The sequence below is a fragment of the Schistocerca gregaria genome, chromosome 5 (genome assembly GCF_023897955.1).
Source record: "Schistocerca gregaria isolate iqSchGreg1 chromosome 5, iqSchGreg1.2, whole genome shotgun sequence".
NCBI lineage: Eukaryota > Metazoa > Arthropoda > Insecta > Orthoptera > Acrididae > Schistocerca > Schistocerca gregaria.
In genome coordinates this window covers 658,928,918-658,954,157 of record NC_064924.1, presented here as the reverse complement: position 1 = coordinate 658,954,157, position 25,240 = coordinate 658,928,918, and the positions used below count along the sequence as shown (strand labels likewise).

Here is a 25,240-nt window from a genome sequence, read left to right as displayed (position 1 = left end):
AGTGTGGCCTTAGCGTTTAACTGACTTTGGCGAGAGCTAATTCTTTTAAATTTAAATATTTGGGGTTCCCTGTCCTTTATAATCTTTTGGGGATTTTATTTGAATTTTCTCTTTGGGGTTTGTTCCTTGTGCTTGGTTAAATGTTTACTTGTATAGCGGGAAGTGACTCCTGGTTAAAACTCGGAGAAGGTGTTTGATGTTACTGCCGCCTCCAGCATTCGTCTTGTCAATTAAGTGTTTTCATCGCTTCGAGCGACCTGGTGTCACTCCTCGTTAATTAATGCTGGTTTATGTGTACTTAATTTTGAATTGGCCATTTGAATTAATATTCAGCCTCATTGTATACCACCTTGTGCCCCGGTCTGTTGTTGTGGTCATCAGTCCTGAGACTGGTTTGATGCAGCTCTCCAAGCTACTCTATCCTGTGCAAGCTTCTTCATCTCCCAGTAGCTACTGCAATCTACATCCTTCTGAATCTGTTTAATGTATTCATCTCTTGGTCTCCCTCTACGATTTTTACCTTCCACGCTGCTCTGCAGTACTAAATTGGTGATCCCTTGATGCCTCAGAATATGCCCTACCAACTGATCCCTTCTTCTACTCAAGTTGTGCCACAAACTTCTTTTCTCCCCAATTCTATTCAATACCTCCTCATTAGTTATATGATCTACCCATCTAATCTTCAGCATACTTCTGTAGCACCACATTTCGAAAGCTTCTATTCGCTTCTTGTCCAACTGGTTATCGTCCATGTTTCACGTCCGTACATGGCTACGCTCCATACAAATACTTTCAGAAACGATTTCCTTACACTTAAACCTACACTAGATGTTAACAAATTTCTCTTCTTGAGAAACGCTTTCCTTCCCATTGCCAGTCTACGTTTGATATCCTCTCTACTTCGACCGTCATAAGTTATTTTGCTCCCCAAATAACAAAACTCCTTTACTACTTTAAGTATCTCATTTCCTAAACTAATTCCCTCAGTATCAATCGACTTAATTCGACGACATTTAAAGACTGTTTTATTAACTCCCCTAGTTGCTGGGTGTTGCTAATTCGTTCCAAATGGGCTACTACTTATTCAATGGCAAGGCTGTTGATTAGTTGGTTACTGTGAGTACAAATTCACGCTATCTACACTCCTGGAAATTGAAATAAGAACACCGTGAATTCATTGTCCCAGGAAGGGGAAACTTTATTGACACATTCCTGGGGTCAGATACATCACATGATCACACTGACAGAACCACAGGCACATAGACACAGCCAACAGATCATGCACAATGTCGGCACTAGTACAGTTTATATCCACCTTTCGCAGCAATGCAGGCTGCTATTCTCCCATGGAGACGATCGTAGAGATGCTGGATGTAGTCCTGTGGAACGGCTTGTCATGCCATTTCCACCTGGCACCTCAGCTGGACCAGCGTTCGTGCTGCACGTGCAGACCGCGTGAGACGACGCTTCATCCAGTCCCAAACATGCTCAATGGGGGACAGATCCGGAGATCTTGCTGGCCAGGGTAGTTGACTTACACCTTCTAGAGCACGTTGGGTGGCACGGGATACATGCGGACGTGCATTGTCCTGTTGGAACAGCAAGCTCCCTTGCCGGTCTAGGAATGGTAGAACGATGGGTTCGATGACGGTTTGGATGTACGGTGCACTATTCAGTGTCCCCTCGACGATCACCAGAGGTGAACGGCCAGTGTAGGAGATCGCTCCCCACACCATGATGCCGGGTGTTGGCCCTGTGTGCCTCGGTCGTATGCAGTCCTGATTGTGGCGCTCACCTGCACGGCGCCACACACGCATACGACCATCATTGGCACCAAGGCAGAAGCGACTCTCATCGCTGAAGACGACACGTCTCCATTCGTCCCTCCATTCACGCCTGTCGCGACACCACTGGAGGCGGGCTGCACGATGTTGGGGCGTGAGCGGAAGACGGCCTAACGGTGTGCGGGACCGTAGCCCAGCTTCATGGAGACGGTTGCGAATGGTCCTCGCCGATACTCCAGGAGCAACAGTGTCCCTAATTTGCTGGGAAGTTGCGGTGCGGTCCCGTACGGCACTGCGTAGGACCCTACGGTCTTGGCGTGCATCCGTGCGTCGCTGCGGTCCGGTCCCAGGTCGACGGGCATGTGCACCTTCCGCCGATCACTGGCGACAACATCGATGTATTGTGGAGAGCTCACGTCCCACGTGTTGAGCAATTCGGCGGTACGTCCACCCGGCCTTCCGCATGCCCACTATACGCCCTCGCTCAAAGTCCGTCAACTGCACATACGGTTCACGTCCACGCTGTCGCGGCATGCTACCAGTGTTCAAGACTGCGATGGAGCTCCGTATGCCACGGCGAACTGGCTGACACTGACGGCGGCGGTGCACAAATGCTGCGCAGCTAGCGCCATTCGACGGCCAACACCGCGGTTCCTGGTGTGTCCGCTGTGCCGTGCGTGTGATCATTGCTTGTACAGCCCTCTCGCAGTGTCCGGAGCAAGTATGGTGGGTCTGACACACCGGTGTCAATGTGTTCTTTTTTCCATTTCCAGGAGTGTATTTGTTGCCGAAATTGTTAAAGTGTCTGTGTCGTGATTCAATCACTAGCTACGTGTTTGAGCTAAATTGATATAAACCTTACATTGCCTCCTTAAAATTTGTTGCTAGCAGAAACTCTAAAGAGAACTAGGTTTTGTCACTGCTGATGTTGTTAACCTTTACTGGCAGCAATATTTCATGTAGTTAAATTTTGTCTTAAAATGTGTATTTCTGTGGTGTAATAAACGAGCGATACAAGAATAAAGCTTAGGGGCCGGTCCTTCCTATTGTGTCCGGTTTGCAACACGTATCAGGGATCACACCTAATACTGATACTGACAGTGGACTCCAGTTCCGAATGGAATGAAAATTTAATAATGTAATACCCTCCATGTGATGAACATGTACATAAAGTTTGATAAATATTGGATCACTGCCTTCGTGTCCTATCACTTTCCATTTTTGTCAGTGAACGAAACTCAAGACAACATTAGTGCGTTAGACACAAGTCGAAAGTTAGCTGCAGGTGTGAAATCTCGGCACATATTTTGTCCCTGTTTTTTCTCGGTGTGACGATGCGCTGCTGTTTGCCACTGAGGGGCAGAGAGCACTCACCTTGGTCGACGCCGATCGGCTCCCCGCACGAGTCGCAGTACTCAGCGAACATGGCGTCGAAGCAGTGCAGGCAGTAGGGGCGGCCGTCGCGCATGATGTACCGCTGCCCGCCCAGCTGCCGGTCGCACTCGAAGCACGCGAAGTGGTTCATGTGCCACGCGCGGCCCTCCGCCTCCGTGCATTCGTCCGCCAGGATGATCTGCGGGCACACGCTCACTTCTGGTCCAACCTGCGCTACTGGCCACTACAACTGCTGCGCCGAGAAGGAATGCAGGTCACAAACGGGGATTCACTGGACAAATGTATCATACTAGCACTGACATCTGACTACATTTTCACGCAGTTTGGGTGCATAGATCCTGAGAAATCAGTACGCGGAACAGCCACCTCTGGCCGTAATAACGGCCTTGCTACGCCTGGGCATTGAGTCAAACAGAGCTTGGATGGCTTGTGCAGGTACAGCTGCCCGTGCAGCTTCAACACGATACCACAGTTCATCAAGAGTAGTGACTGGCGTATTGTGACGAGCCAGTTGCTCGGCCACCATTCACCAGACGTTTTCAATTGGAGAGAGATCTGGAGAATGTGCTGGCCAGGGCAGCAGTCGAACATTTTCTGTATCCAGAGAGGCCCGTACAGGACCTGCAACATGCGGTCGTGCGTTATCCTGCTGAAACGTAGGGTTTCGCAGGGATCGAATGAAGGGTAGAGCCACGGGTCGTAACACATCTGAAATGTAACGTCCACTGTTCAAAGTGCCGTCAACGCGAACAAGAGCTGATCGAGGCTTGTAACAATGGCACTATATACCATCACGCCGGGTGATACGCCAGTATGGCGATGACGAATACCCGCTTCCAATGTGCGTTCACCGCGATGTCGCCAAACACGGATGCGACCATCATGATGCTGTAAACAGAACCTGGATTCATCCTAAAAAATTACGTTTTGCCATTCGTGCACTCAGGTTCGTCGTTGAGTACATCATCGCAGGCGCTTTTGTCTGTGATGCAGCGTCAGGGGTAACCGCAGCCACGGTCTCCGAGGTGATAGTCCATGCTGCTGCAAACGTTTTCGAATTGTTCCTGCACATGGTTGTTGTCTTGCAAACGTCCCCAGCTGTTGACTCACGGATCGAGAAGTGGTTGCACGATCCGCTTCAGCCATGCCGATAAGATGGCTGTCATCTCGGCTGCTAATGATACGTGGCCGTTGGGATCCAGAACGGCGTACCGTATTACCCTCCTGAACCCACCGATTCCATATTTTGCTAACAGTTATAGGATCTCGACCAATGCGAGCAGCAATGTCGCGATACGATAAACCGCAATCGCGATAGGCTACAATCCGAAGTTTATCAAAGTCGGAAACGTGATGCTACGCATTTCTCCTCCTTACACGAGGCGTCACAACAACGTTTCACGAGGCAACGCCGGTCAAATGGTGGTTATCTATGAGAAATCGGTTGGCAGCTTTCCTCATGTCAGCACCTTGTAGGTGTCTCCACCGGCGCCAACCTTGTGTGAATGCTCTGAAAAGCTAATCCTTTGCATACCAGAGCATCTTCTTCCTGTCGGTTAAATTTCGCGTCGCGACGCTGCTGCAAACCAAACAAGCAAATGGCCTTGCCTTCGTCTCTTGAAGGTTTTAAGCCAAGTTCATTGCAGATATCGAACGCAAATTACTCACATGCCCATGAAAAGGATATATAAATAAGGCACGGAACTTTTGAATTGGATCTGCAAGTACTCGGGGAGTATCGGGGTTCAGAATCTGCAGAACACTTGCCGGCGAACCGTAGATCGTTCTACAGCCCCATGACTTCGGGGGAACCGTATGTTGTCAGTTGTGTTGTGCGCACATCAGAGCTCGCTCCAGAGGTGCTCCTACTACACTAGGCTCGCCGCCTGTACGCTGGAGCCCACTTTCGATGCGGCGTCCGACCCGACGCCGCGGCGACCTGGCAGTCTTCCAGCGGGGAATGCCAGCGTCTCCGGGCCGCGCCTGCTGCTCGCCGCCTCTCAGAATACGTAATGCCAGGGGCGGCGGGGTCCCCAGCCCGAGTGCAGGGCCGTCTGGCGTCCAGGTGCGATTCGCCGCAGCCGACGAGTTTAACAGCCCTGCTCTCTGGTCTATTAACTCTAGGACGCCCAAGCCTTTTTTTCTAACTTGGATGCCTAAGGGTGGGAGAGAGAGAGGGGAGTTCGGCGAGCCCACAGGTATTAAATAAGTTTACTGACGACAAATTACAACTTTCAAAATGGTTTATGTATTTTAACTAAGGCATCGGTTTATAAATGTTGTTAATTGTTATAAATATTGGATTGAGTGAATAAAAAATTGACACATTGCAATACAAAATTCTGATGTGTTCATATACAATAGACTACTCTGAGTCCTCAACTTCAAGGCAAGAGACACACTTCACAATTTTTTCTGAATGTGTGTTACACACATGTTTATGACACTGTCCACAATACTGTCTTGGTTTACTTAGATTGTTGTACTTCTGCTTCTTTGTTTTAGCTTTTCTTACACAAATATGGCACCGACCTTTCCCTGCAGGAGGCTGACGTGCTTCTGTTGTCACTTCTTTCATTTTATTTTGTAGAATAGTCTCCATTGATTGAACAAGTTGGTTAGATAACCCTCTTGCATTGGCACTTCTTTCAGGAGAAAGAACCTACAATTTAACTAGTTCCATCACAGCTTGCACAAGATAAAGGTTCCATTTGTTGTGTTTCTTTTCATTCCATCTTGGATGTTGCTGGATGAATATGGTGGTTGCATTGATAGCAGAAATGTCGATGAGAGAGTAAAATACAGATAGACGTAACCTCTTTGTTCCCCTCTTGCAGGTGTACATACGCGCCATTTGATCAATGGTAGCAATTCCACCTTTAGTGGAATTATAATATGCATTTATCTCGGTTTTATTCTTCTCTCCTCCAACAGTGCCTTTATCTTGGTGCATTGTTGACAACATCAGTAAGTTTTTACTTGGTTTCGTTTTTGCTGTGTAGGACACCAAAGTTACTGGAGGCCTACGTGTTGGGAACTGCACTGACTCACTGCAAGTTTACAAGATAAATAACAGCTGACTTACATCAACAATCACTTCCTCTGAAAGTAAACCGATTGTTGTGAATATCAAGAATATCAACCAACAAGAAACTAACTTGCATTGTTGTAGAGATGAGAAATACGAAATCCTACTAAGCTAAATTTTCTATAGCATGGAAGCCTAAGGGAGAGGGGGCTGTTGGACCCATAATAAGTTTATTTATTTTTTCTTTCAAAGCAGGAATTTTCTATAAAATATATTGACACTAACGTCTCATAAAATAGCCAACAAACAATAACTCAAAGGGAATATGTAGTATGAAAGTTACTTGGGCAAAGGCAGGGGACATACAAAAATTGAGGGTTCAACGAACCCCCCCCCCCCCCTTAGGCGTCCTAGGGTTAATAGCGGTATGAGGCGCATGGGACTTCTTGCTACTACAGGGTGGTCGAAAAGTTTCACACATCTAAAAGTGTGAGTATGTATAGTATGTAATTTCGCCTCATAGCGTCGCACACATTGCTTGTCACGTATGTTGAAAATGGGTGCTCTCTTTAATAACGCATTCACGAACTCGTTTTACTACGTCTGAGCCCACTTTGCGGAGCACGTTGAGACATGTCAGTCTCCGTTGTTATGGTAATATTTCATTCCAACAGCGTGTGAGGCCTATTTTCATAGGCTCGTAGGTAGGGTGATTCACAGGAACAAGCCTGGAGACGTTCAGTAGGGAAGACGTAGGGGCGCTGTCAGAAAGGTCACAGTTCGTAGTAACAGACGGAAAGTCATTGAGTAAAACAGAAGTAATATCCGGCGTTCTCCAAGGACGTTATACGCCCTCTATTGTTCCTGATCTATATTAACGAGATAGGAGACAATCTGAGTACCCGTCTTAGATGATGCTGTCATTTACCGTCTTGTAAAGTCATCAGATGATCAAAACGACTTGCAAAATGATTTAGATAAGATATCTGTATGGTGCGAAAAGTGACAATTGACCCTGAATGAAGAAAAGTGTGGAGTTATTCACATGAGTACTAAAAGAAATCAGCTGAATTTCGATTACACGATAAGTCACACAAATCTGAATGCTGTAAATTCAACTAAATATTTAGGGATTACAATTACAAATAACCTAAACTCTAACGATCACATAGATAATATTGTCGGTAGAGCAAACCAAAGACTGCGATTCATTGGCAGAACACTGAGAAGGTGCAACAGGTCTACCAAAGAGACTGCTTACACTACGCTTGTCCGCCCTATTCTGGAGTAATGCTGTGCGGTGTGGGATCCGCATCAGGTGGGACTGACTGACAGACGACATCGCAAAAGTACATAGAAGGGCAGCTCGTTTTGTATTATGGCGAAATAGGGGAGATAGTGTCACAGACATGATACGTGAATTGGAGTGGCAATCATTAAAACAAAGGCGTTTTTCGTTGTGACGGGATGTTCTCAGGAAATTTCAATCACCAGTTTTCTCCTCCAATTGCGAAAACATCCTGTTGGCACCCACCTGAATAGGGAGAAATGATCACGATAAAATAAGAGAAATCAGGGCTCGGACGGAAAAATTTAAGCGCTCGTTTTTCCCGCGTGCCGTTCGATAATGGAACGGTAGAGAGACAGCCTGAAGGTGGTTCATTGAACCCTCTGACAGGCACTTTATTGTGAATAGCAGAGTAATCATGTAGATGTAGATCCTTTATAGATGACTAGCTGAGTACCACGCGTTGCCTGGGTATTTATTTATTCTACTCTCCTACCAGTCAATCTCCTCCATCCTCCTCTCACCGTCCATCTCCTCCTGCACCCCCTCTATGTCCATCTCCTATACCCTCTTCCTCCTTCCACGACCTCCATTCCCAACGCGCACGGTCTCTCCACCTCCTCCTGCCTCCCCCCTCCCTCCGCTATCAGTCTCTTCTGTCCACTCTCTCCGTTCATTTGCTCCTCCCTCTCTGTCCATGCGGTCGTCCCTCCTCCTCTCTTCTCGTTATCACGCTCACTCGAGAAGGAGGCTGGTGTTCCTGAAATTAATCTAATATGAAGCCACCCCAAAACTTACGAGATTGAAGTAAAGCACAATTTCCGTTTATTTTGTTATTGATCTGGTGAATCTAATAAAACTTGTCCCAAACGTGTATCTGCATTAGCTTTCCAGAAAATCCAGAAAAGCAAAGATTATTTTAGAAGTAAATTTGTTTACATTCCCTTATGAATGTAGACACGTTTACATCATTGGTCGCAACTGTTAGTGAGTTGTTTCAATCGTTTCGTAACCTTGAAACGAGTTAGTTTTGTGTTTTGTTCAGTGAAAAAACATAACAACAAAATTGTATTTAATTGAAACCACACAGTAACTGTTGTAGTTTGTAGATAATTTATGAAAAAGTCATGTCTTTCGAATTTACAACAGAAGAATATGCCGAAATCTTGTTTCTTTATGGCAAATTTGATGGTAATACTACGGCTGCAGTTAAAACGAATACTGCGTACGTTATCCGGCTCGGAGGATTCCGAATTCACGAACCATTAGCGGAGTCTTTCGAATGTTACGGGAGTCAGGTTCTATAGCTAGCGTTCATAATCAGTACGAGCGCTCGATATGTGAAAACGATGATGAGGATATTATGGATGCTGTTCAGTGTAGCCTGGGCACCAGTACAAAGTAAATTCTCTATAACTACTGTTAAAAACTTCGTGCAATTGTCTAGAATTGAGTCAAGTAGTTAATAAAATTTTTATGAAATTACGTCTTTGCTTCGCTGGATGTTCTGGAAAACTACTGCAGATACACGTCTGAGACCTGGTTTAACGGATTCAACAGATCAATAACAACAAAATATGAGGAAATCGTGCTTTAATTTAATCTCGTACAGTTTTTCGTTGGCTTCATATTTGCAAAGTTGCTAAATTTCAGGCAAAATCATCTATTGGCCGTAACTCCGTAACTAAACATTTGCCCACATATGTTTATATGAACTTTTTTCTCTAGTTTTATTTGTAGAATAACATATTAAGATATTTGCATATCTTCGCGAATCACCCTGTATGTCATACGTGAACATTATGTATTATGCTATGAGACCAAGACGCTGCTGTGTTCGAATACATATTTTGGTTAAAATAAGCCTAATTCGACGTGATTGCCATCTTCAGGTTATTTTAGTTTTACTTGTAGAATAACAACATATTGAAATATTTGCATGAGAACCGTGTATAAAATGAGCTGTAGTGAGAGAGGGAGTCAGATCACCCTTAGCCTGGCTTGTTAACACCTGCTGGAATTTACGACCTTTATGCAGGGTGATATTGCAACCCATCTTGCTTCGCGCGTGAAAGATGTCAGCAGACCTCGTTTGGTGAGGTTCGCCTGCTGAGCCTCCATGCTTGGCCTCCCACGTCCCCAGACCTCAGGCTGTGTGATAATTGGTTGTGGGGTTGCCTGAAGTCGCAAGTCTAGCGCAAATGCCGGAACATTTGCCACGCCGGACATTCGCCACACTTGCCCCTTCGCCAAGTAGGTTGAGTAGCGATCCCTCAGGTAAGGGACGCCCTTCCTCGTACTACTTCTGTCCGCTTTCAAACCGCCGTCTCCACATCTTACTCGATACAACCAGTACCTAAGGGACCTTCTTCTTCGACATCTTGGCAAAATAAAGAGCTTCTTTTCCGAAATCGAAATATTTAAAATTTCTGGGAAACGAAAGCAATACCGACGGATATATCAGTATATAATTAGTTCTTCCAAGTATAAATATAGATCCCTCTGTCTGTACGGTAGCTTCCTTTCACGCCTACTGATTACGATAGAAACAGTCCATCGGCAGGGGAGCAACGAGAAATGAACGATGTAAAGAGAATGCGAATGTACGCTAATAATTTATTTTTGATCACTGCATTTGCTCCTACTTTAATTGCTACAACTGCATGCCCAAAAGACAATAAGGAAAGAATAAATGGGAATGGGAATGTTTGAAAAGAAGAACGACATACTCCATATTAATTTACTCTCTAAAATCTGATATCCCTTACAGAGAAACATTAGTTAATAAAGTGTAGCGGGACACCGTCCAAAACATGACTGAAAATAAGTTCACTGAATAGAGATAAGAACATCTATGATTTAAATGTCATCTAAAGTCAACGTATAATTCTAAAAAGGTTAGAAATAAGGAAATCTTGTAACGTACTTTGTTGTTCTACGTTGTTTAGCTCTGGTTACATAGGAAGCATCCTAGGTTTTGGAGGGATAAGCCGTAACTGTAATGATCTGCACTACAACAGAAACAAGAAGCACAACGTAAGGAAAAATAATGTAATGTGTGTATCAGCACACAATCGACATTGAAGCAGATAGTTCCTGTGACTTAGTATGGGCAGAGGCTATATTCGACAACGGGAATAAATTAACAATTGGCTCCTTTCACCGACCCTCGGTCTCAGATGAAACAGTTGCTGAACAGTTCAAAGAAAACTCGAGTCTCATCACAAATAGGTACCCCACTCATACAATTATAGTTGGCAGTGACTTCAATCTACCTTCCATATGTCGACAAAAATACGTTTTCAGTCCCTATTGTAGATAGAAAACAACTTCCGTAATTGTTCTAAACGCTTTTTTTAAAAAATGATTTTGAACAATTAGTTCACAAGGCCATTCAAATTGTAGATGGTTACGAAAATACACTTGACCTCTTAGCCACAAATAATCTTGAGCATCACGACGGGTACAGGGATTAGTGAACACACAGTCGAGCGAGGCTCAATTCCGTAACAAAGAAATTCACCAAAACTAAATGCGAAATATATCAGTTTATAAAAGCAGCTAAAAATTTGGTTGACGTCTTTCTAAGAGACAGTCTCCAATCCTTCCAAAGTATGTAAGTGAGGCTTGGAATTTGTAGCGGATTTCAATGCGAGATGCATTTAATAGTTTCCACAACGAAAGTCTCTCTAGAAATGTGGCGGAAAATCCAAAGAGATTCTGGTCCTGTCTTAAGTAAATCAGTGGAAAGGCTCAGTAAGTGATGAGAGGAGGAGGGGGAGACAAGGGACCCAACACTTCGAAGCAGGTAAAATCGTGGAAAATGTCCGGCGTGGCGAATGTCGGCTCAGCGTCTAGCGCGATCGTCCGACCTCATTACGGATGCTAAAAGACAAAATCCGACGGCAGTGTCTCACTATACCGACTGACATGCTGTGAAGTGCACTTCATTACATTGTCCCCTGGCTGTAGATACTGCTGCTGAATGACGGCCGACATGAAGAGCACTCTCCATGTTCGTGCCATACCGCCTTCGAGAACCGCCTTGCAGAGGGGTCTCACGAGAGATACAAGCCCCGCAATGAAATCTGTGATGTCACCCTGGTCGGCTTGCCCGCCGTACTTCGTGAACGCTCGGTTCCGTACAGGGCCCGCCGGAAATCAGTATGCCAACGGAAAGGTACCCGCTATAGGTCTTAACTTTGTCGTATGCTATTGACTGCTCGCATGCATTTAAACGCGAAATTGAGAATTATTAAACTCGTCTGAAATACTCGCTACGCACCGGAGACGGCTGCACTCACTCGTAAGACGTGTAGTGTCACGTGATGTGTCATAAACGCCGCGGCCTACCTCTCTCGGAGTCCTCGCCTTAAGGCTGTGACGTCAAACGGCGACAGGACTCCTCAATGGACCGTGAAAGTAACGTTCACAGGAATGTAGCACTGGAGGTTTTACTGCAAAGAAAGCCTAGAAGTCAACGGCGCCTGGTAGGGAGGCGTCGCGCTAGCCGCCAGCTGAGCTCTGTTGGTGTCCACTCACCTCGTCGCAGGCGGAGCAGCGCGGCTTGAGCGTCTCTGCGTGGTGTCGGCCGCAGTAGAGGCGGCCGTCCTTCCAGAAGTAGATGAGATCTACCAGCAGCTCGCGGCAGACGCAGCAGGTGAAGCAGGCGGGGTGCCAGCAGGCGGCGGGGCCAGCCCGCGACGCAAACACCGCCATGTCGCCGCCCGACAGCGGCTCCTCGCACTGCAACACGCCACGGCGCGGCCTCACTCCACTGTCACGCTGCCACTGTACTGCTCCAGGCGGCGCGCCGCAGCAGCAGAGACGTCATTTTGGCTGTCATCACCCGACAGTTGATAGATGTCACACTACCGTCTCGAGCTGCTGGTAAACAGCTTTATTTATACTCGTACAACAGGTTTCAGTTGTTTGACCATCATCAGGTTCCTAAACTGAAGCGCCAAAGAAACTGGTACAGCCATGCGTTTTCAAATATAGAGACATGTAAACAGGCAGAATATGACGCTGTGGTCGACAACGCCTACATAAGACGATAAGTGTCTGGCGCAATTGTTAGATCGGTTACCGCCGCTACAACGGCAGGTTATCAAGATTTAACCCTACGACGCCTAAGCCTTTTTTTCTCACTTGAATGCCTAAGGGGGGAGGGGGGTGGGGTTCGGCGAACCCACAGGTATTAAATAAGTTTACTGACGACAAATTACAACTTTCAAAATGGTTTATGTATTTTAACTAAGGCATCGGTTTATAAATGTTGTTAATTGTTATAAATGTTGGATTGAGAGACTAAAAAATTGACATATTACAATATAAAATACAATTGTGTTCATATACAATAGACTGCTCTGAGTCCACAACTTAAAGGCAAGAGACACACTTCACAATTTTTCTGAATGTGTGTTACACACATGTTTATGACACTGTCCACAATGCTGTTTTGGTTTACTTAGAATGTCGAACTTCTGCTTCTTTGTTTTAGCTTTTCTTACACAAATATGGCACCGACCTTTCCCTGCAGGAGGCTGACGTGCTTCTGTTGTCACTTCTTTCATTTTATTTTGTAGAATAGTCTCCACTGATTGAACAATTTGGTTAGATAACCCTCTTGCATTGGCACTTCTTTCAGGAGAAAGAACCTACAATTTCACTAGTTCCATCACAGCTTGCACAAGATAAAGTTTCCATTTGTTGTGTTTCTTTTCATTCCATCTTGGATGTTGCTGGATGAATATGGTGGTTGCATTGATAGCAGAAATGTCGATGAGAGAGTAAAATACAAATAGACACAATCTCTTTGTTCCCCTCTTGCAGGTGTACATACGCGCCATTTGATCAATGATAGCAATTCCACCTTTAGTGGAATTATAATATGCATTTATCTCGGTTTTATTCTTCTCTCCTCCAACAGTGCCTTTATCTTGGTGCATTGTTGACAACAACAGTAAGTTTTTACTTGGTTTCGTTTTTGCTGTGTAGGACACCAAAGTTACTGGAGGCCTACGTGTTGGGAACTGCACTGACTCACTGCAAGTTTACAAGATAAATAACAGCTGAAAGTAAACCGATTGTTGTGAATATCAAGAATACCAACCAACAAGAAACTAACTTGCATTGTTGTAGAGATGATAAATACGAAATCCTACTAAGGAAAATTTTCTATAGCATAGAAGCCTAAGAAGGAGGGGGGGGGGGGGGGGGTTGTTGGACCCATAATAAGTTTGTTTACTTTTTCTTTCAAACAGGAATTTTCTATAAAATGTATTGACACTAACGTTTCATAAAATAGCCAACAAACAATAACTCAAAGGGAATATGTAGTATGAAAGTTACTTGGGCAAAGGCAGGGGACATAAAAAAATTGTGGGTTCAGCGAACCCCCTCCTTCGGCGTCCTAGGGTTAAGTGAGTTTGAACGTGCTGTTACAGCAACACCGACTCAAAGGAAGCCCTCGGCGCTTTTTGGTGACGTCACGTCAGCTAGGCATGGCGAACGCCAGGTCTGTTGCAGACAGAAACGCCTGGGTGTGCTTATCACTATAAATCTCTTATTTTTGGAGAAAATGTTTGATATTGTTTTGGATTCTGCAGTTTTACTTAGACGAAAAATTTTCTTACTATCGTAAAGCTACAAATGAAGATCATAGTTATGTATTACAGAATCCTGTCGAAACAAACTTAGATCAGTATGAGAAGATGCTTTGCCCCATTGCAAGCTTCGGAAATTTTACATTCAAATAACTGCATTTACTTGATCCATTTTGGTATCCAAACTTACCCCAACCACCTTACAATGAACTCGTTTCTTTCATTTATTTATTTATTTATTTTCGTTCGACATCGTCACTGGAAATGTGAATTAAATTACATGTGTAAATGACCACCTGTTGCCAGTCATTAGATTACAGTCGTTTTCAACGAAAGGAATTCTAAACAGGAAACAAAATAGCTTCATACATCGAAAATACTGCTAAGCTTAAACTGTTTTTAAACATGCGCATTAGAAAAGATAAATATTTCCCTCTTGCAACTCAAAGGTGAAACTTTATAAGATAAAAAAAAATTATTTGATAAAAGAAGTATCTCTCTTTTGCCTCTTCTTCTGTTCCCCACGCCCTCCCCCAACGTGTACAATCGCAAGATATTTCCTTAACATTCAGTGCTCCTCAGTCCATAGTCAACCAAGATACCTAAAGAAGAGCACCAATATGTTCACATTTTCTTGTAAAAGCAACCCAGTACAAACGTAACTTCCTGAGATTTACAAATAAGGTAAAGAAGCACGAATTCTGTTGCTGCTGGACCATAAAGTTGTTTTTGTATGTCAATCCTTAAAACAGGTGGAAATTTAAGTTTAGGAGTACACTATTTGTTAAGAAGTGTAATGAATTGCACAATTAATTGATTGCAGAAAGCTCTCAGAACAATGTGTGTTGGTCAACTACCGCCAATAGTTTCACATTTTCCTGTGTCAGAAAGAGAGACACCCCCATTATGAATATGCCTGCAACAGACCTGGCGTTCGCCGTGCCTAGCTGACGCGGCGTCACGAACAAGCGCCGAGGCCTTCCTTTGAGTCCCTGTTGGTTACAGTCGGCGCACGAGCAGTGGCACACAGCCTCTCCGAGGTACCGGTGAGTGGGGATCTTCCTGTTCGGCCATTTCACGAGTCTACCGTCAATATCAGGAGTCCGGTAATACATCAGATCTCCGACATCGCTGCTGCCGGAAAAAGATCCTGCAAGAACGAGACCAACGACGACTGAAGAGAATCGTTCAGCGTGACAGAAGTGCAACCGTTCCGCATACTGCTGCAGATTTCAATGCTTGGCTACCAACAAGAATCAGCGTGCGAACCATTCAACGAAACATCATCGATATGGGCTTTCGGAGCCTAAGGCCCACTCGTGTACCCTTGATGACTGCACGACACGAAGGCGTACGCCACGCCTGGGCCGTCAACACCGGCATTGGGCTGCTGATGACTGGAAACATGTTGCCTGGTCGGAAGAGTTTCGTTTTAAATTGTATCGAGCGGATGGACGTGTACGGGTAAGGAGACGACCTCATGAATCCATTGACCATGCATTCCACTGTTCAAGCTGGTAGACGCTCTGTAATGGTGTGAGACGTGTGCAGTTGGAGTGATATGGAAACCCAGATGCATCTAGATACGACTCTGACAGGTGACACGTTCGTAAGCATCCTGTCTGATCACCTGCACAAGCCATGTCCATTGTGCATTCCTACGGACTTGGGCAACTCCAGCAGGACGATGCGACACTCCAGACATCGAGAATTGCTACAGAGTGCCTCCAGGAACTCTCTTCTGTGTTTAAAACCTTCTGATTGCCACCAAACTCCCCAGATATGAACATTACGGAGCATGGCTGGGATGCCTTGCAACGTGCTGTTCAGACGACAGCTCCACCCCCTCGTACTCTTACAGATTCATGGTGTCAATTGTCTCCAGCACTACTTCAGACATTAGTCGAGTCCTTGTGGCGCACTTCTAAGTGCAGGAGGAGGCCCTACACGATATTAGGAGATGTACTAGTCTCTCTGGCTCTTCAGTGTGTAGTGCACCAAATAAAATAGTGGTTCTCAATTGAACAGAGTTACCTGTCATTATATAGTAACATGAATTACGTCGTCAATCTATGAATTACGTCGTCAATCTATGAAAACTGTGCTACATTATTGTACACATTCGTGTTAAAACTGTAATAGGCGTTAACGCTGTGAACAGACTCATACCGCGCAGAAGCGACTGAATAGCTGATCACTGTCTACTGGTAGAACCCATGCTCTACGTACGTCGATAGTGGCTAGAATCTTAGGACTACTAAGCTGTTATACTGTATATATTTCCACAGTTCGGCTATGCGTACATTGTTTGTATCTGTACGGCGTGTTCCATTAAATGAAAGCGTAGCCCTTACCTGTATGAAATACAAGACGCTATTATAAATATATGTTAACATGAAAATACATGCACAACTACCTAATAGTTAATCCAATCGCCGCCATATCGATTATAGCCTGGCACTTTTTTGGCATGCTTTTCACGAGATTTTCTGCATATTCTCCTGGTAACGATCTCCATATCGTCCTGATTTTATATGACAGATGCTTCAAAGTATATATTGGCTTTCCTTTAAGCTTCATCTTAATATACGACAAAACATTTGCGATCGGATTTGCACTCGGAGACATTGCAGGCCAATCCGTAGTGGACAGCCCACTGTCTTGACCCACTTCGCAATTAATGTCTTTGACTTCCTAAGAATTTTACCAGCAGCTACATACGAAAGCTATGTTCCCTTTGTATGATTTACAAGGAACACGGCCTCGTGACGCATCGCACTCATTTTAAACTGCAACTGACGAAACAAGAAATACAACTTTCACACTGTTTATCTACATACTGTGCAAAAGCGCAATGAGTACAGGTTCGAGACCAATATCAGAGATTTCGCTGCGGAAATTACATTTAAATTTATGGCGCACACTTTCTTGTGGAACAGACAGTGTCAATGTGACCATAACTCTTTTCTCAGTAGTGAGTACTTGTAAGCCATGACTTCTATGCCTTTTGTTTTCAGTCACCGCAACTGTGATTGTAACTCCCGCAAATTGCCATTACATGCAACGTGCAGAAGAACTGTTATGACTGTCACATGCATTTATCCTAGCAGACGACAGGAACCTTAGTAATAGTAAGATTCTAGTCACTACCGATGTATGTAAAGCTCTTCAATCACACCAGTAGACAGCCGGCCGAAGTGGCCTAGTGGTTTTAGGCGCTTAAGTCTGGAACCGCGCGACCGCTACGGTCGCAGCTTCGAATCCTGCCTCGGGCATGGGTGTGTGTGACGTCCTTGCGTTGGTTAGATTTAAGTAGTTCTTAGTTCTAGGCGACTGATGACGTCAGAAGTTAAGTCCCATAGTGGTCAGAGCCATTTGAACCATTTCCTTCGTTTTTTATACACTACTTAGTACGAGGGTGAGTCAAATGAAAACCTTAATTTTTTAAAAATATTGTTTATTGTGCAGAAGTGGTACAAAGCTGTATCCCTTTTCAACATCATCTCCCCCACGCTCAATGCAAGTCCTCCAGCGCTTACAAAGTGCATTAAATCCTTTAGAAAAAAATTGTTTTGGTAGTCCGTGCAACCACTCATGCACCGCGTGGCGTAGCTCTCCGTCAGAACGGAACGTCTTTCCTCCCATTGCGTCTCTGAACGGTCCAAACATTTAGAAGTCACTTGGGGCAAGATTTGGTGAGTATGGTGGATGAGGAAGACACTCAAAATGCAGGTCTGTGATTGTACGGGTAGTGTGGGAGCTTGCACTGTCATGTTCGAAAAGGACACCTGCTGACAGCAATCCACATCACTTTGATTTGGTTGCAGGCCGCAGATGATTTTTTAGGAGATCTGTGTGTGATGCACTGGTGACAGTGGTCCCTCTAGGCATGTAATGCGCCAAAATGACGCCTTTTTCGTCTCAGAAGAGAGTCAGCATAACCTTCCCTGCTGATGGTTCTGTTCGAAATTTCTTTGGTTTTGGTGATGAGGAATGGCGCCATTCTTTGCTCGCTCTCTTCGTTTCCGGTTGGCGGAAGTGAACCCAGGTTTCGTCCCCAGTAACGATTCTTGCAAGGAAGCCATCACCTTCTCGTTCAAGGCGCCGAAGAAGTTCTTCACAAGCATCAACACGTCGTTCTCTCATTTCAGGACTCAGCTGCCGTGGCACCCATCTTTCAGATACTCTGTGAAACTGGAGAACATCATGCACAATGTGGTGTGCTGACCCATGACTAATCTATAAACATGCTGCAACGTCATTCAGTGTGATTCAGCAGTTTCCCTTCACTGTGGCTTCAACTGCTGCACTGTTCTGTGGAGTCACAACTCGTTGTGCCTGACCTGGACGAGGAGCATCTTCCACTGAATTCACTCCATTTTCGAACTGCCTACCCAATTTTGTAGACTTCCTCCTGTGACAAACATGCATCACCGTACTGAACCTTCATTCGTCGATGAGTTTCACTAGGTTTCACACCTTCACTACGCAAAAACCGAATAACTGTTGTTCCCTGGTGCAAGTCGCAAGTGGGGCGGCCATCTTTATACTGATACTGCGACGATATGTGTGCATGTGCACTGTGCTGCCACCTACAGGCCATTCTGCACTCTGTTTGTAGCACGCTTACCAACTTACAGGATAACGGCGCGAAATTTCGATTTCTTACTACAAATTTAAGGTTTTCATTTGACTCGCCCTCGTATTTCCATATACCTCAACGATGGCGTGTGGAGAGTGTTTTGGTAGAATATCAATTGCGTCGGGCCTTTCCCCTGGGAGTCGACGTTGTGAGAAGCGCCTTCCGTGAGCGTTTAAGCTCAAAAGGGATAAATCTGTTTTCGGCAAACACTATAAAACAACATGATTACCATTAATTTTGCTTTTGCGTGGCTAGTGTTTCGCCTTCCCGTTGAAGGTCGGCGATGGTGAATTACAGGCTTTGGCACCCCGCACTGTATCATTTGCGACTGGGGAAAAAGGGCGCTAACGTAGTTAGGATGACGTGACGTGCACCTCAGGGCACGGCCGGTAACATTAATGTTGCTCCTTTGAAACTATTTTACCCGAACTGCTACAAGGCAGTCTTAATACTCTCATCTGCCGACGGTTGCTTGTGGCTGGCAAAGAGCTGCGCAATTTCATATCGTTGGGGAGTATAAGTGGCGTGATCACTAGTTCGCATAGAAGTGATTTCCGACCGAATTCCCAAAGTGGCTCCCTTGAACCACTTTCGAGACAGGTATTAATAACTTCAGTACGGCGGGCAGCCGCTGGAGATAGTATCGGCAGCTCGCCGTCGGAGCGGTAAGCTCTCCGGATACGGTCTGGCCACGAGTGCTTGGGGCGGGAAGGCGTCGCTAGGCAACAGGTACGCTGTTGCTACGACTACGCTCTCCAGATGACTCGCTCTTCTACCACTGGTTAGCTGCTAGCGTATACTAACCCGTGTACAGGCGTCACCATTAGAATGAAGAAACCGGCAGCCGTCTCATTAATCGATGAGTATTATAAAGGAGGCTTGCAGCTATTAAATGAGTCATGTGTAATTTGATGCGTGAAATGGTGCATGGGTAGAAGTAGAAATTCAGCGGTGAAAAGAAAAAAAAGGATCGGTAATGTTTTTCTTTTATTACAAGGCCATTTCCTCGCCCTGTTTCGGGTTGTTCGAGCCGCGTTTGCGAGTTGTGTAAGACTGACATTACGTGTACGAGCAAGCAGTGTGGTGGTTAACTCTTCAAGGAATCTATGATCTCGGAATTTCAACAGTAAACGAAACCGTAATGTACAACGCCTCTGTTCCAAAGTTTTCCACTGCCGCAATCCGTGCTCTGAGTTGCAACCTACAGGGTGGTCCATTCATCGTGACCGGGCCAAATATCTCACGAAATAAGCGTCAAACCAAAAAACTACAAAGAACGAAACCTGTCTAGCTTGAAGGGGGAAACCAGATAGCGCTATGGTTGGCTCGCTACATGGCGCTGCCATAGGTCAAACGGATATCAACTGCGTTTTTTTTTTTTTTTTTTTTAAATGGGAACCCCCATTTCTTATTACATATTCGTGTAGTCCGTAAAGAAATATGAATGTTTTAGTTGGACCACTTTTTTTCGCTTTGTGATAGATGGCGCTCTAATAGTCACAAACATATGGCTGAAAACTTTAGACGAACAGCTGGTAACAGGTAGGTTTTTTAAATTAAAATACAAAACGTAGCTACGTTCGAACATTTTATTTCGGTTGTTCTAATGTGATACATGTACCTTTGTGAACTTATCATTTCTGAGAACGCATGCTGTTACAGCGTCATTATTTGTGAATACTACATTAATGCAATAAATGCTCAAAGTGATGTCCATCAACCTCAATGCATTTGGCAATACGTGTAACGATATTCCCGTCAACAGCGAAGAGTTCGCCTTCCGTAACGTTCGCACATGCATTGGCAATGCGCTGACGCATGTTGTGAGGCGTTCTCGGTGGATCACGATAGCAAATATCCTTCAACTTTCCCCACAGAAAGAAATCCGGGGACATCAGACCCGGTGAACGTGCGGGCCATGGTATGGTGCTTCGATGACCAATCCACCTGTCATGAAATATGCTATTCAGTACCGCTTCAACCGCACGCGAGTTATGTGCCGGACATCCATCATGTTGGAAGTACATCGCCATTCTGTCATGCAGTGAAACATCTTGTAGTAACATCGGTAGAACATTATGTACTAAATCAGCATACATTGCACCATTTAGATTGCCATCGATAAAATGGGGGCCAATTATCCTTCCTCCCATGATGCCGCACCATACATTAACCCGCCAAGGACACTGACGTTCCACTTGTCGCACCCGTCGTGGATTTTCCGTTGCCCAATAGTGTATATTATGCCGGGTTAAGTTACCGCTGTTGGTCAATGACGCTTCGTCGCTAAATAGAACGCGTGCAAAAAATCTGTCATCGTCCCGTAATTCTCTTGGCCCAGTGGCAGAACTATACACGACGTTCAAAGTCGTCGCCATGCAATTCCTGGTGCATAGAAATATGGTACAGGTGCAACCGATGTTGATGTAGCATTCTCAACACCGACCATTTTGAGATTCCCGATTCTCGCGCAATTTGTCTGCTACTGGTGTGTTCATTAGCCGCGACTGCAGCTAAACCACCTACTTGGGCATCATCATTTGTTGCAGGTCGTGGTTGACGTTTCACACTTGACTGACACTTCCTGTTTCCTTAAATAACGTAACTATCCGGCGAACGGTCCGGATGGCTGGTTCAAATGGCTCTGAGCACTATGGGACTTAACTGCTGAGGCCATCAGTCCCCTAGAACTTAGAACTACTTAAACCTAACTAACCTAAGGACATCACACACATCCGTGCCCGCGGCAGGATTCGAACCTGCGACCGTAGCAGTCGCGCGGTTCCGGACTGAGCGCCTAGAACCGCGAGACCACCGCGGCCGGCTGAAGGGTCCGGACACTTGGATGATGTCGTCCAGGATACCGAGCAAGATACATAGCACACGCCCGTTGGGCATTTTGATCACAATGACCATATATCAACACGATATCGACCTGTTCCGCAATCGGTAAACGGTCCATTTTAACACGGGTAACGTATCACGAAGCACATACCGTCCACACTGGCGGAATGTTACGTGATACCACGTACTAATAAGTTTGTGACTATTACAGCCCCATCTATCACAAAGCGAGTAAAGTGGTCCAACTAAAACATTCACATTTCTTTATGTTCTACACGAATATGTAAAAAAAATGGGGGTTCCTATTTAAAAAAAACGCAGTTGATGTCCGTTTGACCTATGGCAGCGACATCTAGCGGGCCAACCATAGCGCCATCTGGTTTCCCCCTTCGAGCTAGACGAGTTTTGTTCTTTATAGTTTTTTCGTTTCATACTTATTTCGTGAGATATTTGGCGCGGTCACTATTAATGAACCACCCTGTATATTCTAAGCAGAAAAACACAGACGCTCGACAAAGGCATCACCCGAATGGAATGGAAGTCGGTAAATGTGAGGTACATCTACAGGCAAATAAGTGATTACAGTTTCAGAAAAGCTGGATGATTTATCCAAGAGAGAGAGCTCCACAAATTGAGCCAGCCAATAAAGCTCTCGTCGTCCTACGACCGTTATGAAACCAGTTTCTTGGCTTGTCATTGATTGATAGAGTTGCTGGATGGCCTCGTAAGGGATGTTGTGCCAAATTCTGTCCAATTGGCGCGCTTACAGTGTTAAAATCCCAATCTTGTTGGAGGGCCCTACCCAAAATGCTGCAAACGTTCTCAACTGGGAAGCGATCCCGCGGTATTGCTGGCCGAGACAGGCTTTGGCAAGCACTCAGAAAAGCAGTAGAAACTCTCGCCGTGTGCGGGCGAGCGTTATCTTGCCGAAATTTAAGCCCAGGATGGCTTCCCATGAAGGGCAACAAAACGGGGTGCAGAATATCGACGCAGTACTGCTGTGTTGTAAGGGTGTCGCGGATGACAAAGAAAGGTTCCTGCTATCAATAAAATGGTAGGCTAGACCATCCCTCCCGGTTGTCAGGTGGCGGGCGACAGTCAGGTTCGTGTCCCACCAGGTCCGGCACCTCTCCAGACACGTCTTCGCCTGGAATCTCATTGGCTGGAGTAGAACTGTCTTCAGTGATAAGTTCCGCTTCGAACTGGGCTCCGATTCGAGAGGCGGCAGTGCGGAACTGTATAGAGCGCCTTGTGTTAAGGAATACGGCATCAACTTGGGCCTCGGAACGTACAGTGTGTAAACTTTTCGATGGCAGACCTCTCCCTAGTCCTGAATCGGTAGAAGTCGGTAAACGTCGGGAGGCTTCGGTAAGCACGCAGTTTCGACTGCTGCTAACATTACGTAGCTGACTGTGTTGTAAAAGGTAGCCATTGTTGTCTGCTTCGTTATTGTTTTGCGCTGTACTGTTCTGCGTGTTTTTATTGTGCAGTTGAGTGAAGAGGCAGTTGCTGGACCATCTGCAGTACGCCCGTGCTTCGTAACGCAAGAAATCTCGGAAATTTAAAATTTAAAATTTTGCACAACGTTTTGTAGGAATACGCACGTGGTTTTATGCACTTTTTTTAACACGTTTGCGAAACGTGTTGCGAATAGTGATAGTAGTGAAGAAATAGTAGAACCAAAGGTCATGCCTGACGCGGCACTTTTTCACGCAACTCGATGTTTACCACGTCATTTTTCCTGAATTATATCTCGTAAAAGAGACATGTTTACCGGCGCATTTACTGATATATGTGGATACTGTATGCGAAATATTTTGCGATTACATTTAATAGTAACGAAATAATACATTAAAACGTCATCCTACTGCGGCAGATTTGCGGTATGTACTGAGGAAATGTACTAAGCGACAACCTTTTATCCTTTCATTATTTAGTGGGGGGTGTCAGAGAGAAAAATTTTCGTCAGGTTTGAAATTGTATGTAACGGCTGTTGCTAGTCGCTAAGTGCTCTCACTCTCAAACAGTGGATGCATAATCTGGGTATTTTCCGGCGGTGGCATCTCATTGTTTATGACGTCATATCTGCTCAAGAATGTGTCTTATTTCTTTTTTTCCGGCTAGGAACCTTCGTGGGCGTTCGGAGAACAAATCGCCAAAATTTCATCGCAATCGGATGAATGGTTTGGGAACGCACAGAGAGCATATATACATACATTCATTTATATATAGAGAGATTGACAGTTATGTAATACTATATGACCTGTTTAAGTATATTTAAATTTTATAATAACTAGTTTAACATTGAGAGGAATGAAGTAAAAAATTGCGAGCAGTGTGAATCGAACCCGGGCCCGCTGCATGATAAGCCCATACCTAATAATTTTTTTTAATTATTTTTTTTTTTAAGTCTCATTTCGTTCGTTGCATCTGTTGGGGGCGGACGTCGTAATACATCCGTTTAAGTTCGTTTTTGATCGATTAACTCAGTTTTTTTTTATTAGAGAGGGCTGCTAACCCTCTGACCGAACACGCTGAGCTACCGTGCCGGCATCAATTGAGCTACGTATGTTAAGAGTGACCATACTCTCGAAACATTGTCCATTACTCTTTTCGGGCGTTCGGAGAGCAAACTCACTAAAGTTTCATTGCAATCGGATGAATGGTTTGTGAGCGCATAGTAGACAAACATACATACAATCATTTATATATATATGGATTTTAATGTACATGACAATTTCAGTTTCGTTTACGAACAACATTTAAAGCGAGTTTTGCTTGCAAGCCTTTCGTCTGCTTTCGTGTAAGCATGACGCGCAATTTGTAGTGCCAGCACTTCAACTGGTAGGCGTGCCTTGCCTCCCCCCCCCCCCCCCCCCCCCTCGGGCTCCACTCCCCTCGCCGGCCAATGCTTGCTTCCTCCTCACCCCACACTCCCCTCCCAACACTGCCGTCTTACAGTTAACACACTGTACTGCTTCCTCGGTGACGTAGAGGGCTGTGTTTCAGGCGGTGAAGCCTCAGCGCAGACAGGAAGTGCGCGTCGCGACAGAGGCGGCATCGGTGAGCGTCGCGGCGCAGCTGCGGCCGTGTCTCTGGTAGAGTGTAGGCGGGCGCCTTAGCGCGGAGCGTCGCCTGCAAGGACGCGTCCTCGACGGACCGTCCGTGCCCGGAAAGCGCGATGGCCGGGCCTCCCGGACTCTGGTCAGCCTCCCGTCTCTTTCGCTGTCGTCCTCTCTTCTGCGCCGCCAGCTGTAGCCCCTCCCGAGTAACTCGCGACCGGACTGTCGAGCGGTAACAAAGTGGTTCTCTCGTCACAACAGAGATATCGCTAAAAACGGACAATTTTCGCTACTTGTTCGTAATCCCACCATAATGACTCGAGTGCAATCCTCATTAAAATACCAGGAGCACGCTAGTAACTGTCATCATCTTATACTCTACGTCTACGTCTATACTCCGCAAGCCACTCAACGGTGTGTGGCAGAGGGCACTTTACGTGCCACTGTCATTATCTCCCTTTCCCGTTCCAGTCGCGTATGGTTCGCGGGAAGAACGACTCACGGAAAGCCTCCGTGCGCGCTCGAATCTCTTTAATTTTACATTCGTGATCTCCTTGGGGGGTATAAGAAGGGGGAAGGAATATATTCA

At 45.4% G+C, this 25,240-nt stretch overlaps 1 protein-coding gene across 1 annotated transcript in view; it reads right to left on the bottom strand.

Moving 5' to 3' along the window:
- Window positions 1–25,240, bottom strand: part of LOC126273435 (protein prickle-like) — a 566,943-nt gene that overhangs the window by 22,110 nt on the left and 519,593 nt on the right. The window contains exons 4-5 of the mRNA XM_049976988.1: window positions 12,038–12,241; window positions 3,159–3,357 (exon numbers count right to left, since the gene is read on the bottom strand). Coding sequence (XP_049832945.1) covers window positions 3,159–3,357; window positions 12,038–12,241 — 403 coding nt within the window. The remainder of the gene's footprint in view (window positions 1–3,158; window positions 3,358–12,037; window positions 12,242–25,240) is intronic.